At 47.1% G+C, this 18645-nt stretch overlaps 1 protein-coding gene and 1 long non-coding RNA gene across 5 annotated transcripts in view; one reads left to right on the forward strand and one right to left on the reverse strand.

Annotated features, from left to right (window-relative positions):
• HLF (HLF transcription factor, PAR bZIP family member) overlaps positions 1-4145 on the forward strand; it is a 52129-nt gene extending 47984 nt beyond the window's left edge. The window contains exon 5 of one of the 4 annotated variants that reach the window (XR_015721310.1): positions 1782-1918. Coding sequence is in view for 2 of the 4 variants with exons in the window: in XM_045773007.2 (XP_045628963.1) it covers positions 1779-1997 (219 nt within the window). In the remaining 2 variants the exon portion in view is untranslated. Of the gene's footprint in view, positions 1-1778 lie in introns of all 4 variants that reach the window. The other 3 variants (XR_015721311.1, XM_045773007.2, XM_045773008.2) reach the window with 3 other exon arrangements.
• A 7143-nt stretch (positions 4146-11288) lies between these two features.
• Positions 11289-18264, reverse strand: LOC148107970 (uncharacterized). Its single transcript, XR_015721312.1, has 2 exons — positions 17442-18264; positions 11289-12601 (listed from the first exon to the last, which is right to left on the reverse strand). It is a non-coding gene; the product is annotated as an uncharacterized LOC148107970 (long non-coding RNA).
• Positions 18265-18645: the final 381 nt, after the last annotated feature.

The following is an 18645-nucleotide window of genomic DNA, read 5'->3' on the forward strand; positions in this document are numbered from 1 at the left end:
TCTGTAGAGTCATTTGACTCTCCTTTCGCTCTTCCCAGCTCACCCCATCCAGCTGGCCTGGCCTCTTCCCACTTCCTTCAGACCCTTGCCCCCTTTCTCAAGCACAAATGACAAATCCCACCAATGGCCGCAGCACACCTGCCCCGAGCTGACTTATCCAGCTATTCTTCGAAGGACAGCCTTCTTCTCTAAAAGAAGGATGCTAGTACCAGCTATTGGGAAGCAGCTATTAGGAAGATCGCTTTTTCACTTTGTTACATATCATTATGAAACATGTAGAAGGCTGGGAGTGCTTTATAAATAAGGTACCGGTACCAGACTGTGAATGGCCGCATGCCTGGGCATACGCGCTCTCTCACACTTCCTGTCTCTGCAGGGCACACGTTTGCCGAGGGTAATGGGCGGGTATGGGGGCACCACTGACCTTGGGCCTTCCTTGCAGCCTTGGTCCCAACCCATGTGACCTCCTCCAGGGCCAGCTGTGCCTTGCAATCCTGGGGGAAGGTAAGAACTGGCCTCAACCCACCCATTCTGGGTGACCCCTCCTAGGATGGAGGGATTTGCTGTTTCAAGTCCTTGAAAAGAAAGGGTTGCCAAACACACCAGGTGGCACCATTGATGAATTGGTAAGATCTAAAAGAAGATTTACATTTCTTCGTCTTCAGAAAATTTTTTCTTTTGGCAGGGGGAGCAATGATGAAGGGGAAAGGACGGGATGCACATTCAAGTAGTACCCAGGCGAATTCAGGCCTAGAGAACAGTTAAACAGGAAATGACAGTAAATTATTTAAATGCTAGCCACCAATATGAGCATATTGGTGAGCAGTGGCAATATGAGCAGTGGCAGGTGGAAGTTTTTGTGTTCTGTTTTTTTTTTTTTTTTTTTTTTAATTACCAGGATATGCGTCAGAAGGATAGAAAAGGTGAAAGATCCTACCTCTCACCTTGGCGTCCCTCCTCCAATTCCCTTTGTAGAGTCACCACTTTTAATAGCTTGGTATAAATCCTTCTGGGCCTCTTTCTATGAATATACAGTATTATCATTTTTTAACCAAAGTGGGATGAGGCCATACATATTTATCAGCGAATTGCCGTTGTTTCCACCCACATAGTGTATATCGTCAACATCTTTTGGGTTCAGCTGGATCATTATTTGTAACAGCTGCAGAGTATCCTTTTGTATGACTCCGTCATCATGTAGTTATTAAATCTCCTACTGATTCGTTTCCCCCTAGCTCTTTCTGTGAGGAACAATGCCACAGGGAAAATTCTGTGCCCGCGTCTGTGTGCACACGCATGCAGATGGGAGGAGGCTGAGACCCTGGAACGGGAGCTGCTCCATCAATGGTAGTGCTTTCAACAGTTGATACATACTGCCAAGTCGCCTTGCAACCACATCCTATGGGCTTCTACCAACAAGCATCCGAGCACTCATGGAAGGAAAGGGTTCTTAAAATAACACTTTCATCAAAGAACGCAGAGAGATCTGAAGGTAGTTTAGGGTGTGAGGTGAGCTACTGGCGTTCCTGCGGCCTCTGGGGTCACCTCGTCGGGCCATGCAGAGAGGAAGGAGGGGCGCTCCGTGACAGGTGCAGGCGCGTCCTTGCAGCGGGAGGGAAGCCGTGGCGCACGGGCCGTGGTGTCGGATGGACATGCACAGACGGTCAGGGAAGGAGACGCGAGGTGAGATGCCCGGGTCCCTGGTGCCCGGGCGCCACCGCGAGCCCTTCCGCGGCTGAAATCTAACGTCTTGTTTCCTTCCCCCTGTGACTCATGAGCAGGACGACAAGTACTGGGCCCGGCGCAGGAAGAACAACATGGCAGCCAAGCGCTCCCGCGACGCCCGGCGGCTGAAGGAGAACCAGATCGCAATCCGGGCGTCCTTCCTGGAGAAGGAGAACTCGGCCCTGCGCCAGGAGGTGGCTGACTTGCGGAAGGAGCTGGGCAAATGCAAGAACATACTTGCCAAGTACGAGGCCCGGCATGGGCCCCTGTAGGATGGCGGTTTTGTGGGCTGGCTTTTGAATAGATGGACAGTGTGTTTCCCGCCTGATAGCACCACACCCGAAGCAACCTTTCTGACATCAGCACTTTACCAGAGGCATAAACACAACTGACTCACGTTCTGGTGTCCGTGCGCGCGCGCGTGTGCTTGTGCTCCTGTATGGTCCGCGGCGCGCGCGTGCCTTTGCACTTGCCATGTTAAGGTAGCCCTCTCATCGTCTTTCAGTTCCGAAAAAGAAAGGTGCCGTGTTTTTACTGGACTGTGGAGACCTCCCCCACCCCCGCGTGGGGTCTCCTGCCCCTCCCTCCCTCCTTCTCCACTCCTGCCCCTTCCAGCGTCGCTCCCGGTGGCTCCCGCCTACTCTTCCAGGACCCTCTGCCGGGCTTCACCGAGCAGGGCCCTGGTAAACTAGTAGATCTCAGTTGTCAAGACTACGAGCTCTCGTTTCTGTTTAATCTGTAAGTTACCATGCTAATAAGGTGCACAGAAATCACTTAGCACTACACTGCAGCTCTCTCTCTCTCTCTCTCTCTCTCTCTCTCTCTCTCTCTCGGTTATAGGTTGCTTTCCTCATATTTTCAGTTTTGGTGATAACTGTCTTCAAATTTAAAGTGCTGTTTAGATTTATTAGATCCCATATTTACTTACTGCTATCTACTAAGTTTCCTTTTAATTCTACCAACCCCAGATAAGTAAGAGTACTATTCTAGAACACAGAGTGTGTTTTTGCACCGTCTGTACCTAAAGCAATAATCCTATGGTACGCTAGAGCATGCTGCCTGAGTATTACTAGTGGACATAGGATATGTTCCCTACCTAAGAATTTCACTGTCTTTTAAAACACAAAAATTACAGTAATGCATTTGAGCATGCCCAGAACATCCCCAGGACAGGGAAGCAGAGGGAAATGCCAGGTCTCAGAACGAGGGGTTAACTTATCAGTGTAGGAGCCAAAAAAAAATTGCATCTTGGAAGAGCTTTTGACATCGATATGTTTGGTTTTGTTTTCTCCCCTCTCCCGTCCCCCCACCCTCCCACTTTTCTAGTTACCTTTTTCCATATCCCTCTTGATACTCAAAACAATTACTTAAGATTCAGTTTTCCCCATTTTTTTGTAATATATATATTTTTGTGAATTATACCTTGCTGTTTTTAAAAATCAGTTAATTAAGTTAAGAAGTTGATGTTTTGTAAGACCCTTTTTCCTAGTGGTGTCGTTTTTGAATGCTTCATAAATTAATGATTCTGGAGCTTATGTTTCTTATTTTCTGTTTGCTTTCTGAACGTATGTGCTCTTATAAAGTGGACTTCTGAAAAATGAATGTAAAAGACACTGGTGTATCTCAGAAGAGGATGGTGTTGTCACAAACTGTGGTTAATCCAATCAATTTAAATGTTTACTATAGACCAAAAGGAGAGATTATTAAATTGTTTAATGTTTATACAGAGTAATTATAGGAAGTTCTTTTTTGTACAGTATTTTTCAGATATAAATACTGACAATGTATTTTGGAAGACATATATTATATATAGCAAAGAGAAAAGGAAAACTATTCCATGTTTTAAAATTATATAGCAAAGATATATATTCATCAATGTTGTACAGAGAAGAAGCGCTTGGGGGTTTTTGAAGTCTTTAATATTTTAAGCCTATCACTGATACATCAGCATGTTTTTTGCTTTAAATTAAAATTTTATGACAGTATCGAAGCTTGGTGTGACGAATCCCGCTCTAAAATATGGAAGGAGCTTTCTTGTTTCCTATTAGGTCTCAGAAAGAAGTCAGTTAACGTCACCCAAAAGCACAAAGTGGATGTTAGTCAAATATTTATTGGATGATACAGTGTTTTTTTTAGGAAAAGCATCTGCCACGAAAATGTTCACTTCAAAGTTATGAGTTCCTGGAATGAAATATCACTGCAAGCACCCCAAACAATTCTGTTCTCCTCTGTGGGCACGTGCGTCTTATGCAATATAAGGTTGATATCGTTGTTACGTGTATGGTTTCTAATCTGATAGGTGTTTTGACTTTAAAGACGATTGTTCTTTTGTTTCACAAAGTTGTGTAATGTCAAGAGATTCTGCTGTGATTGCAAAGAAACAATTTGTGCTAGATTAAAACACCTTTTCATCAACGGGATTTTCTAGTCTCCTGCCTCCAGAGTACCTAATTCTTCAGTGACCTGGTGGTCTCCTGGTCAGTCCTCCAGCAAAGCTTCCGCCATGGTGTCCTAGTCTTGGGAAACCTGGCCAGTAGGATATTCCTACTAGGTATTCGTTTTGTCCCGGGCCACAGATGACGGTGGGAAGTGGGAGAGCATCAGAATCGACATGCATTGTTCAGGTATACAGTTGGTGCAATAAGTAAGACCTTCGGCTAGGTTCTGAAGCAGACGTGACTAAGCCGTATTCAGTAAGAGACACAGGGGGTCGCTCAGGGTTGGCGTTTTTATAGGTAAAAAGACCAGTGGCGGCGGAATGATTAAGTGGGGGCAGTCCTTACTAAAACAAAGACAGGCAGTATCTTTTAGTGGAGAAGCGGTGCACTGTGGACCATCCAAGTTCACTGCTGTATGAAATGGTAGCTGAGAAAACTATATTTGAGCACTGGTCGTTCTTGGAATTAGGTGTTTTGTATCAAAGGAGGCTCGCAAATGTTCTCTGCGGAAGAAATAACAAGATCATAGTAAAACTCATTGTTTGGTGTGCCAGGAGAGGTTTCAGAAAACCTACCTCATCTTAAAATTTAAGAAACTTTGGAGTCTGTCCGCATGCCTTTTATGTAGGTCATTGTCACCACACGCACATGAACACTCATTCCCGGACTCCCTGCTTTCTGTCTAGCGCGATTAACCAGTAAATAAGGCAGTTCTGCTAAATGGCGTGGGAAGCCATAGCCCGATGCGGAATGACGCGGATCAACCAGGGTCAAATGAATTCTGCAGACTGCGGCTATTAAAAGTCCTGTTGTCATTTTTCACCTTTTCATCATAAGCATCTCTCGGAGATTAATTACTTGGCCATTAAAAATGAATCCAAACCATATCATGCCAACATCATTTAGACACAATCTGGAAGGAGCGGCCCTGGGACTTCCTGACAAGGTCGCGCTGTCGTTTCTGTGGACTAGACTTGCAGAGGAAGGCAGAAACAGATCAGCCTGGCCTGCCGCTCACGCCATTGGGCTGGAGGGAGCGGGTGGGAGGGCTGTACGTGATCGCTTCCTCCTTTCGAGAAAGTGGCCACCTTCTGACCGTTCAAAACACCCAATGGGCAAGACTGTGATGGGCCTCTCATCCTCCGGTGCGACAGGCCTGTGGGAGGCCATCCCTCAAAGCAGAATGACCGTTGGTTCCGGGAGAGGGCAGATGGGATTTGGGTGGCTAGGGCGCCGTACTAGATAGCCCACAGGTTCCTTCAGGGAGTCGTCTCTGGTTTTGTGAGGGACACACAATAATTCTAAATGTGCGTTTGAAAGGTCTTGGGTCTGATTTTGGAAGAGTCAAAAGGAATTCTAGGTGGAGCCCCTCTCTTCCACCTCCCCCCACCACCTTGAGTAAAACAATGGGCATTCCATAACATGCAGAGTAATGCTTGGTTTTTTTCTGGTAGTTTATCTAATTTCCCCCCTAATGTTCCTTTTAGGAAAACTCACACTTTAGCAGAGTTAATCAGAGCAATCGCAAGGCAGGCTGGCTTGGCCTGCTTGCATGAGTGGAGTGCAGAGGCCGGGACTTAACCCGGGGTCAGCAAGCTGCAGGTGATGGGAGACTGTGTATGTGGTAGACCTCTTCTGCTCCCAGGGTGCCAGCTTCCTGCTGAGGGCTCCTGGGCCTCCCTGGAGAGGCTGTGGTCTCCTCCTGGTTTTCTACAATTAATAATGTCATTTTAAAAATGAGCAAAGCCTTATCCTAGATCTTGATTGGATTAGACTTGGTAACTGAAGTCAGTACATTTTGCAGAGGGCCAAGGGTGTGTAGAGCAGTGTGTGTGTGTGTGTGTGTGTGTGTGTGTGTGTGTGTGTGTGTGTGTGTGAATATTTAAGTCAAATCATAATTTGGGAGCACCTTACCAAATGGAACAATAACCATAAGCATTATCCTTTTGGCAACATCACAAAGGTGAATCTGTTCAACAGGCACAAATTCCCATGAGGTCAGTTTCATGGCACACCATGATATTGGTGGTGTTCATGCTGTGAGTCCAAACCTTTATCTGTCTGTTATTCTTAATGCTTAATAAACTTTGAATTTTTTCCTTCCTTTCATGTATTTTTGTTGACAGTCTACTAGAAATTAGATTCTGTTCCCTATCCTATCACCCAAGAGACCATATGCAGAGATTAATCCCATCGATGATAAATAATAATACCATGAAATCCATGATACTTTACGGTTTATTGAGTACTTCTGTGCCAGACACTATGCTAAACACTTACATGGAATATCTGATTTAATCCCATATCAACTCTACGAGGTGGGGGCTATTATTGTTATTCCCATTTTATGAAAGAGAAGGTTTGTGAGGTTAAGCAACTTGTCGTGCATTATATAGGTAGAAGGGACAGAGATGAATTCTGGGCCATTGGATGGGCATCAGTTAGAGAGCCGGTTCCCCAAAACCAGTCCAAAGATTGGTTGGATGTGTAAGAATCAACTGGGACCATAGTCCAGGACTACAAATCCAGCAACTCTGAGTCCGTAGGAAGAAAATGAACTGTTTCAAGGCTTCCAGCTACTCCCATGTGTGGCTGAGGAACTGGAAACAAAGATTTACAGACTTGACCTTCATTTGAGTTCATGCTTCTTGGGGGATCCATGCAGAAGCTTCAAAATTTCCATAATTACCTGAAATTGCATGCAACTTTTTGTGTATAAACATATTTATTTTTCTATAGGGGAGAGCCACAGCTTCCCCCACTCCTCCAGGGACTCTGTGATGCAAGATGGAACAAACACCCCATTCGCGGATTTCTAGGAAGGCTGAAGCAGCACAGCGGTGCCCGGCCCTGGCAGCCCATCAGACGCACCTGGGGAGCCCCGAACACTGGCACCGCGTGCGCTGCAGCCCGGGCCAAGGAGCGCAGCATCTTGGGCATGAGAGAAGGGGACTCTGTGGTGAGGAGCTCGGTGATTCAAATCTGTCACTTAGCAGGTGTGTGACCTTGTGCAGCACTACGCATTTTTAACCCAGATCACCTCACCTGTGAAATGAAGGTATAATCGCCAGCTCTGAGGGCTGCAGGGATGACTTCATAACAAATGCATAGTGTCGGGCCCATCATCGGCCTCAACAAATATCTGCTAAGGGGGCCCGGGGAGGGGACAGTGGGCCGGGAGCCATTTCTCCAATTCAGCATCTCAGGCCATTTGTTTCTTCAAAGAGGACAGAACACAATTCTGCTCAGAAGAGGGAGCAGGTGGCTGGAGGTGTGGGAATGAAGGATGCTACACAGATGTGGCTTCACACTGTGACACCCCTAAGAGATCAGAGCTTTGTACATAGGTCGGTGGGCATCCATCCACCCCGTCGCATCTTCCCATTTAGATCGAGCGGTTACAAGTGATGGCTCAGCTCTACGTTCTTTCTTTTTTTAAAGATTTTATTTATTTGAGAGAGAGCAAGCACGCGCGCATGCAAATGCACAAGCAGGGGGTGGGGTAGAGGGAGAAGGAGAAGCGAACTCCCCGCTGAGCAGGGATCCTGATGCGAGACTCAATCCCAGGATCCTGGGATCATGACCTGAGCCGAAGGCAGATGCTTAACTGACTGGGCCACCCAGACACCCTCTACTTTCATCATCAAACAGCTTTCTCCTCTCTCAGGGGAGTAGGTACAATGACCTTAAGATTCTCTTTGGGCAACCAATTTTATATTTGGCATCTTCAAATCTCTTAGAGGAGAGGACTGCCTCCCCATGCCTGGAGAGGCTTTGGCCTCCAAGATGGCAGGACCCGAGAGGAAGCCCTGTCATTCACAAGTGCTCAGTCCCCGGGGCCCATCACATGCTGCCCATGTGGGATGGCTCATCCATTCAATTAAAATATAACAAACTGCCCGACCATCAAGCCCCCCTCTTCAAAGTATATGAATTAAGTTCCCTCTTTGAAAATCACTGGCTTAGAAGTCTCTTTGGGCATCTTTAGCCAGGAACTCGGTGAGGATTACTGAAATCTTGCCTTTGTAGTCGGGAGATGGCTTCTTGCTAAGAAATCAAAAGGACCTTTTAGAGAAGAAAGGCCCGAGTGAAGAAGGTGGCGAGATTCCTCTGCCTCTCTGGGCTTTGAGTCAGTGAGGACTTGGGTCCAAAGGCCCCTCTCTCCAGCTTCTTTTCATCCGGCAAAGCCTGGCTCAGTGCCAGGATACAATAGGAAAAACTCACACAGTCACTGAGTCCTAAACCCTCAACCTGCCACATCTCATTTAATCCTTATGCTACGAAATAGGTGGTATTATTATCCCTGTTTTGCAGATGAAAAACAGGCTCCAGAAAGGAAGTCAGCAGAATTTAAACCCAGGCAGAAAGCCTGATTTGAGAGTTTGTGTTCTGTACCACTCCACTCCACGGTTTCAGTTCGGTGCTCAGCAAAGGCAGAAGGCAGGTGCCGTGGCTGGGAGGGTGAGCAGGGAGCAGGCGAGCCGGGACTGGAATCCCAGATCCGTTACGCACCATCCATGTGACGAGGACGATTCACCAAATCACCCTGTTTTATCTGTAGAATGGGCATCACAGTCCTCTCCTTGTAGAGTTGTTACTAGGGTTAAGTGAGCACAGGCTCAGAGTGTAATACGGACTCAACAGATATTTGCTTTTTGTAGCAATAATAGCGATTGTTCATGAATATTCCTTGATGTGATTTCGTGGGTGATGTGCTGCAACAGAGTCGGACCCTGTGTTGCGTATTTTCGTGGATGCATCTTCATTCTGCAAATACTTGATTCAAGAGCCACTGCTATGTTTTCGAGCCCTCCCGGTTCTACGTGGCTGAGGAAACGGGGGAGAGTGCGGCCACTTCATGAGCCAAACTGTTTCTTTTTTTTTTTTAAGACTTTATTTATTTATTTGACAGAGAGAGACAGCCAGTGAGAGAGGTAACACAAGCAGGAGGAGTGGGAGAGGAAGAAGCAGGCTCATAGCGGAGGAGCCTGATGTGGGGCTCGATCCCATAACGCCAGGATCACGCCCTGAGCCGAAGGCAGATGCTTAACCGCTGTGCCACCCAGGCGCCTCCAAACTGTGTTTCTGAGATGGATTTCATAGACATAAAACTCGGGAAGCATCGCTAATTTTAAGCCCAACTATGCTGCCTTGGATATTGTCGGGACCTTGCAGACCTTTATTTTAACCCGTGTACTGAATGGTGCTCAGACGCTGACACCCGCAGCTTGAGGTCATTCCGCCAGGTCTTGCATTTTTGAAGGGCCTCAAATTCGGATGTTTGATTCGTTACTAAATGAATATATATTCACAGAGCTAGAATGATAGCTTTTGAGTAACTTTCTTTGGGCACTTCCTCTTTTGAAATATACCCTAAGATTCATAAAACAGACCTGGCCCTAAGCCTCCCTCCACCTCTGATGGGGAGCAGAATGGGTGTGGGAGGGCCCTGCAGGGAAGGGGATGGTGGAGAGGGAGAGGAAAAGCAGGAGTTTGTCAGGAAAAGATGGGGAGGGACATTCCAAGCAGTAGCACAGAGGTTGAGAGAACAGAACTCTCCTGGGAGCAATAGGACTGTTGGAGTGCGGGGTCTGAGGGGGACAGCGACGGGAAATGAGGTATGGCCAGACCATGAATGTCCTTGCACACCACTTTAAGGCCTTTGGACTTCTTCCTGATCGGGAGAATGACATAAGCAGTTCTTGTATTAGAAAGATGATACTGGGAGCTACTGAGAAGATGGATTGCAGGGAATTAGGAAGAGTTGGAGGCTGAGGGAACTTTCTACATTATTCTCTGAATAAGGCTCTAGGGATGAGATGGATGGATAGATTCAAGAGCTATTTAGGGGAGCTGGAATCCACGGGGTTTGGTAGAAGAGTCAAGGACAGCTCGAACGTTTCATGACATGATCTCAGTTGATCAATGGTTCACAGCGAGAGGTGCACACAAGGGTCCCCCGGGGGAGCTTGTAAAAATAACCACGCCGGCACAACCTGAGACTCGCAGAATTCTGCGTGGAAGGCCAGCCTGTCCTCCTTAGACAGCTCTCCCAGTTCATTCTCCCCTGAGTCCCCTGGTTGAACAACTCCAAAGACCCTCGGGGATGTGGCTCAGACATCATAGCCTCCACTTTTCACTTAAAAAACAAACAAAACACTAAGGGTTAAAGAGTTCCAAACCCAGAATTTCTGGAGCCAAACATCCAACTAAAAAATGGGAATGCCAGAATTTGTACTCACACTTATTGGACTCCAAGTAATTTATTGTCCCAGACATGCGGATCCTTGCCCATTGGCCCCACACAGTCCCGAGCGTGGCTGATAGGCTTGCACTTCACAAGCCCCATATCCGTCCACAGGGGCCTGAACCAGGAGGGACATCTAACCTCAGGGAAGCGGCTCCGTCCAATCAAACTTGGCTGCTCATTTAGACACTTAAAAAAACAAATCCTAATCCTCAGGTCATACTTCAAACCAATTGTATCAGAATCTGCTGGGAAGGGTGGAATCCAGGGGCCGTGGTAAAAAAAATGTCTCAGGTGATTCCGACTGCAGCTGGTGAATCAGTGACCTCAGTCCTCGCTACTCCCCAAGTGCGGGTCATACATCAGCAGCAGCACCTGGGCGCTGGAGGGAACCGTCGGGTCTCAGGTCCCAGCCCAGACTTACCGAGTCAGAATCTGCACTTTAACAAGATCTCCAGGTGATGCCTGTGCGCGCAGGCAGTTTGCAAAACGCTCCTCTAGAGTACCCTGGAGGGACTGAATAAATCAGTGGAGGAGGGCATGCAAATTAGTAAAGATCTTTGTAATCCTGCAAAGTCCTTGGGTCTCCCTGATTCCTGCCCTTCTGGATGTTTAATCGTTCAGCCTCCCTTGGATTCAGTATGATCTCCAGTATTATAATTTCTTCCACCACCACCACACCTTTTATTGGGCTAATTTGAGTAGGCTTCTGTTTCCTGCAACCTCGGGTGCCATGAGAAGCTAGCTTTTTAAAAATTTCCTTGGGCTGGAATCAACCACAGTGCTTTGCGGTATGTTTCATTAGCATAGCAGGAGCGCTAAAGTCCTCGCTGGTGTTTTGGTGCACGGTCTCAAAAGAGTTTCTGCTAAATGCCATCTTTTTTTTTTTTAATTTATTTATTTGAGAGAGAGACAGAGCATGAGCAGGGGGAATGGCAGGCAGAGGGAGAAGCAGACTCCACTGAGCAGGGAGCCTGACACGGGACTCGATTCCAGGACCCCAGGATCATGACCTGAGCCGAAGACAGACACTTAACCCACTGAGCCACCCAGGTGCCTCTAAATGCTGTCTCTTCAGACCAAGCTCACCAGAGACATGCAGCATTTGCAGGTCAGTCACTGTGCTGCTCTTTAAGCTGGGCTTGAGGGTACAGCCTGGAAACGGTACAGGTTTTGGAGCTGAGTCAAACCTGGGTTCAAGCCCTGGCATCCATTTATTCAAGAAACAAATACTCATCGAGCACTCACTACAGAGAAGCCATTTTTAGCTGGTAACGTTATACTTAGTCTTTCTGAGCCTCGGGGTCATTTGATGCCATCTCGGTGCTGGTTGCAAAAGCAGTATAACATATATAAAGCACCTAGCAACCTGGAGCGTTAGCTACTCAAGTTGTTAGTTATTTCCCTCGCTCTGCCCAACCCCCAATGCCTCCGCCCCCCCCCCCCCCTTCTACCTAGACCTTGCAGGAGATAAATAAGAAGCTCCTGGGAGTAGCCCCAGGTTCACGTCCTCTCTCTGGCCTTTGAAAGTCAAATGAGCAATGCGATGTGCTGAGGCATTTGGCACTTTAATCCCTGAGGTTAGATTTACTTGTAGAGAGGGAGTGGCTTGAGAAGGGAATCTCAGGGAATTCGCATCTACTGCCCTTATTTACGATGAGGCATCGGACGGTTGTTGGTGGAGCCTGGAGTTCACCCTAGGTTTGCAAACTTTTGTCTACAGCTCGTGCAGTAACATCAATCTTGCACCTAAGAACCATATTCCACCTTTAATCTTCACTCCGAGATAAACTGATAGAGTGGAGGAGCATCGTGGACATTGAACCCCATAATCACTAATTCATGAAAGCCTCCCCAAATGTGCATGTGCTTACGTAACCCCAGGATGCTTGCTTTACTAACATGGCTTCAAGTTCTTCTAGACGTACCCCCACCACCCAAATAGATTGCAGCCCCAAACCACCTCCAGCTAGAAATTCTGAAGCCACCACTGAGAATGAAGCCCAGGATGTGAAGCGTGGGAATCTGCGCCCTTCCATAGGAGCATGCAGTCCCCAGCCAGGTGGGGCCGGTGAGGTTCTCCCGGGGTAGTGAAGATGGGCTTCCAGCAGGAGTCCCCAGGGCGCAGCTACAACCCGTGTTTCCTTCCCGTCCCTGTCCCTCGGCAGCGTCCAGAGCCTTGAGAGGTGCTCTGGAGGAAGGAAAGACATCCTCATGAATGTCTCACTGGAGGAGGACACACTCGGGGAGGGGAAAGGATGCCCTCCCTTGGGATGAGGCTCCCGCCATGTCTGAACACCCTTGCACAGCGGAACGTTCTCTCACCTGTTTCTCACCTCAGCCCTTTCAGCACCCCTGCGAGGTGCTCAGGGTCGAATAAATAAGGAAACTGAGGGTTAGCCAGAGCAAGCCTTGCCCAGATTCAGAGAGCAGGGGACAGTCTGTGCTGCAAAGTATATTTTGACATCCCTCCGTTCCCTCAGGGGGCGTGTGCTGACCTTGGCCCATTGCCTGCGTCTCTTCAGTGCCCTACAAACACACCCCAACTTCCTCAGCTACACGTAATGAATTCTGAATAAATAAGAAAATAATAAATGCCTTGGCCAGGGTGCTTCTCCCCACCACCTCTGAGATCAAAGGTCATGACTGGTGAGGGAGAACCCAGAACCCGGTTGATTTTCATCAGAGATAGGGCTGCCTTTCCTAAAATGAATCTTCCCCACCTATAACCTTATTCTCCTCTTCCTATCTTTTCTGTTCCTAGCTTTGAAAAATGAGTGTCCTTTGACAAGGCTCCCGAGACAGCCCAAAGACGCCCCTCCCTGTCCTCCAGCCTCTTTACTTCCTCCAGTCCAGGCAGGAGGCATTGCAGAAATCCCTTCACCCTTCTTTCAGCTTCCCGGGCCCCCCACCGCTTCCCCAGGACTACAGAGGGAAGTGGACGCATACCAAAGCCTCATGAAAAGGTACCCTTAAAAGACCAAAGTGCCTTTCTTTCCTCTGAAAGAAGATGAATCTCAGAAATAGAGGAGAAGCAACTTAAAAGCGGAGAGGAGGTGGGGGAGCAGAAAGATGAGTCTTCCCTTGGTCTCAGAGTTCTCAGCGGGAAGCCTGGCTTGGAGCTATTTATGCACCGAGATGGGCTTGCTCTTCCTACCTCGCCCCCCGCCCTTACCCTCCTCCCTCCTGGGTGTGGTAGTGGAGGGGGATGTGAGTGGGTGAATGTGGAATTGAGGTGGGAAAGACCGTAGGAAACTCAAGGGTGGAGATTCAAGGCTCCAGGCAGATGGATGGGACAGGAGAAGCCCAGACTTCCCGGCCGCCTGACTGTGACTTGCAAACACCATGGTCGACTCTCTTAAGCAATCCCCATTCACCGAAGTGTCTGTGTGAACAGGAAGCACTGTTCCCATTGGCAGAAATCCACCCCAAGGCACTTTCGGGATCACACAGTAATGTCTGAGTCAGAGGATCCCTTTGAGATATTTCGTCTGGCAAATCCTTGCATTTTTCAGACAAGAACATTGTCCAGGGAAGGAAAGTGACTTGCTGCATGTCACACACAGTGAATTACAAGTATAGCGACCCCTCCTTCAACAGAGCAAGCACCCTATCTCTCTTTTGCTGTTTTCCATGTGGACCCAAGGGGCAAAGATGATCTGATCCTTGCTTTGCCAGTGGATAGGTGGAGGCAGGAAGAGCCCAACTCCCTCGGCACGCTGTCTTCTAAGCAAGGTCTTTAAGTGTCCAAATGCTACCCATTCTTTAAGACAACTTGAAATGTCACTTTTCCCATGAAATCTCTAGCCTCCTGGCTGGAAGCAGCCACTCCCTCCTCTGAACCTCACCCCACTTCCAACCCAAGCTCTCTAGCCACCCCTCTCTTGCGATGACTAACTCCCTACAATGATACCTCTGTCCGCAAAAGATGTCAGCATCTTTGAGGGCAGAGACTAGGTATGGATCACAACCAAACCTAATTCTAACAAATGCAATGTATAATCCTTATTCTTTAATGCATTCCTGTATTTTTAAAAAGATTTTATTTATTTATTTATTTATTTATTTATTTATTTATTTGAGAGAGAGAGGGAGAGCGTGAGCAGGCGAATGGGGGAGGGGCAAAGGGAGAGGGAGAGAGAGGCAGAAAATCCCAAGCAGACTCGGCTCCAAGCGTAAGAGCAGAGCCCCACCCAGGGCTTGATCTCACAACCCTGAGATCATGACCCAATGAGGGATACTTAACTGAGCCACCCAGGCACCCCTGTATTTCTGTGTTTTTATATTCTTTGGGCAGAGTTAAAAAAAAAAAAAAAACCCACAAAGTTTAAAAGTAAAAAAACAATCTGATCTCCGAACACTGTGCTTCCCTGAAGCCTGCCTTTGCACACTGATCCTTCCCCTAAACCTGGAGTCCATGGACAGATGCATACAAACGGCTGGTGGGGGGCGGGGAGGAGGATGGATTAGCCCTGGGTGTAGACAGTAAGAGGTACATTGTTTGAAGTGATTTTTATTTATCTTATTTTTTTAAAGATTTTATTTATTTGAGAGAAAGAGAGAGAGAGAGAATATGAGCAGAGGGGAGGGGCAGAGGGAGAAGCAGACTCCCCAGTGAACAGGGAGCCCAATGCGGGGTTTGATCCCAGGACCCCGGGATCATGACCTGAGCCCAAGGCAGATGCTTAACTGACTGAGCCACCTGGGTGCCCCTGAAGTGATTTTTAAAATGATAATGTCAATGTTCTCTGTTTTTCAGCCATTTTCTCTGTTTCTATGGTAGAAAATTTTTCAGTTTTTACCAAATACAATAGGAATTACGACGGATTTTTCTGCTGGAGGTATTTTAGTGGAAATTTTCAACTGTGGAGATTTTGGAATGTTGTTAGATAAATCCTGAAGGGAAACAAAAACATGGAAAGTACTGCAATTTCTGGAATTTACTGAGAAGTGAGATATTTTATGTATCTGCCAAACTTGCCCTGATGAAGATAGTAAAATTCCTGTTTGTAAATCGTTACTTTGTGTGATAGAAAATTTTAGAATTAAAACTGGTAAAAAAAAAAAAATTGTTTGATCGACCAGGAGTGAAGAAAATAGCCCTGACAAATCTGGTTACTGAACATGAGTTTGCAAAGACTAATTTTGACAGAAACACTGACAAATCTACAGAAGTTAAGGGACAAACATAGAATTTGTAATATTATTCTTCATTAATTGGAACAGATAAAACATAGGGGTGTATGCTTTCTTTCCTTTACAAGAAAATATATCGATATAATTTTTAAAAGTATTCATCTGGTACCCTTCTCCTTTTTCCCTATATTTTTTTGTTGTTGTTATTGACATGATGTGTGGGATATTCAAGGAAAGAAAAATTTCACAGTTTTCTGCCATTATTATTGGTTTTAAAATAGTTGTGTTGTACAGAGGAAAGGAGGCTAAAAATGACCCATTCTGAGTACATCCCTGGGTACTCCCCCACCCCCTCCTCTGCTCCCCCCCCCCCCGCCCCCTCCTCCTGAGCCCCCCTCCCCTCCATGGTGAACACAATTCCCTTTCAATCCTCCAAGACTTGCCTCACCCAACCCTCACAGCATCTTGGAAATGAAGCGCCTATGAGGCTATGTTTCTGGCCGGTTACAGTTTATTAGTTGTGTCTTCCCTATTAACTTGTAATCGCCTTGGCTGTGGGTCCTTGTCCATTTTTACGGTGTGAAAGGAGAGATACAGTATCCTCCCTTGGAATCCCCTGTATGAGAGGGTTTCTCCACCTCCACACTACTGACATTTTAGCCCAGAAAATTCTTTCCTGTGAGGGCCACCCTGTGCGTTGTAGGATATGTGACAGCACCCCTGGCCTCTCCCTTCCAGATGTCAGCAGCACTCCCCCCCGCAAGGCATGACCACCAAATTGTCTCCAGAAATGGCCCTGGTTGCAAACCACTATTTAGACTGAGAATCTGCAGCTCGTAGTTGAAATGGGCGTGGAAGAGGCCCTCCTCTATGTTGTTGAACTTGGATAAGGCTCCTAGCATCACTGAGCCTCTGTTTTCTGCATCTGTAAAGTTGGAATAAGAACATCTATTTTGTTTTGATGTGAGGTTCAAAAAAGATAACGTACGTGAAAATTACTTGTATGCTTTAAATCTATTTGTGGTTGTGTAAGGTCATTATTATAGAGAGGTCAAAATTTTTACACTGCAATTCAGTGGTGGGGGGAAAACGCAGCTCTTAAAAAGATCTATAATTGATTTCATCTTTATTTGAGTCCCAGAAAACTTTAATTGGCCAATTAAATATAATTTCTTCTTTTCCCATTTAAAACTGCCTTTTCCATTCCACTTGATGTCTTTGGGTTAAGAATTCAATCACTTCAAGATACAAATGTCCAGGGCAGTTTCCCTCAAGATCTCTCTCCACCTTCTCTTTCTCCAGATTGTGTCTGGGTGGGGGCGGAACTTAGGAGTCCTACGGTAATGGGGGGTATTCTCAGTTCTCTGAGCCGGCCACAAGTCACCACTGATCTGTGGGCTGTTCTGGACTGTTCCTGGGTATCTGCCCGGGAAAGAGAGTCCCACCTTGTCCTCTGGAGCTTTGTGCTTGGTCCCCATTCCCTACAGGCCACCTTATCTACCACCCAGATCTACTTAAGTCCTTCATTTCTTTCAGCCTCTGCATCTCCCAGAGGCCCGGGAGCTCCCAGGTGTGTTGCCTGCACCGAGCTGGAGTCTGACAGTCTCTGCAAGTCGGACCTCTGGTCCCTTTACCTGGACACCTTCCTCAGCCCGGGTGCCACGCTGGGTGAATTCGGGGCTGACCATGGGCTCTCTAAGACATTTACAACCCAGGGGTAAGTTATTTCCCCATTGCAGTGCTTCTAAATTCATGCTAAACATCTTTCACCTCTCCCACCCTCAACACCTAAGGGTTGTACCTTGATTTGGGGAGCAGAAACACCCCCATCTCCAGTGGCATTACGGCCAAAGAGCTGTTAGGAAGAAAACACGTTTATCAATATGAGAACTTACACTGAGATGCATTTCAAAGCCATTAGCAGTTACAGCAAAGGCTCCGGGCCAGGTGATGGGAAAGAAGAATCCTCTGAAAATGAAAAGCATGCCCCAAACTGCCTTCATACTTCAGCCAACTCTCCTCCCACACAGAGACAACCTCTTGCCCTTGAAAAGCAAAACTTTGCCCTTCCTATTTCTCTGCCTTCTCTTCCTTTCCTCCTTGTTTTTCCATCGTCGTCTCCTTTCTCTCTGGATTTGGTTTCTGGTGTGGTTTGCTCTTGGGAGTTGTCCCCTGAAAAGAGGCCCTTGGGTTAGCCGAGGGCTCCCTGTTTGCTTTCCCGTCTCTTCTGGGGAAGCCGGGCCGACACAGCTGCTCTGGCAACCAGTGTTTCCAAGAAGAGACGCCAAGGTTGTGGAGCCTCTGCGGGGAGAGCTGGGACAGCGTCTCCTCATGGAGAAGCCATTCCACGGTGTTTCTTCAGAACCACCGACAAGGGCCAAGACAGACTCCAGGCTTACTCACCAGCCTCAAGAGCCTCAGGAAGCAATTCCCAGTGGCTCCATCAACAGCTTCCTCTGAAAATTCATATCCTACAACCTGTTCAGGGCCAACTATGCATTCTTGGTAGCACCCCCAAACTTATGCTGCAAGTACACACACACGGACCCGTCTCCCCTTGGACTCTGTTTAGAAGCCTGGATTAATATAATGGAATGTCCTCTGCCACATGGACTAAAATAACTCTGGCATCGCCTTCTGGATGGATTTTAATTAGGAAAGACACAGCATTTAAATTATGCTTATTACTTTCAGTTGCTTGTACAGGCTGTGGATTTAGGAAAAAGAAATGGAAGTCACGTGTGCTGGATTTTCTAATGGGATGGATCTGGAAGGGGAAAACATGCCAAGGGAATATTTAGTGTCTTTCTCTCCTTCTAGGCAGCCTGGCTGAGAAAGGAAGTCCAGCTTCTAATATCATCATCATCATCACTAACACTCCTTGAGTGTCTACTCTATGCCAGAACTCTGGTTAATAAGCATTTTATAAGCATTATCTTATTTAGTCAAAAGGATTACAATTTTCCAACAGACCCTACTGGGGACCATCTATTTCTAGGGGAGACCAAGGATGTGCACTTAGCATGAATCAGGGGTTCCTCCCACAGCCTCCCATATACCTACTAGTGCTCAGTGTTAACCATACATACATGATGAATC

The sequence above is a fragment of the Ursus americanus genome, chromosome 23, assembly GCF_024610735.1.
Source record: "Ursus americanus isolate L20-20 chromosome 23, mUrsAme1.1.p, whole genome shotgun sequence".
In the NCBI taxonomy this organism is placed as follows: Eukaryota; Metazoa; Chordata; class Mammalia; order Carnivora; family Ursidae; genus Ursus; species Ursus americanus.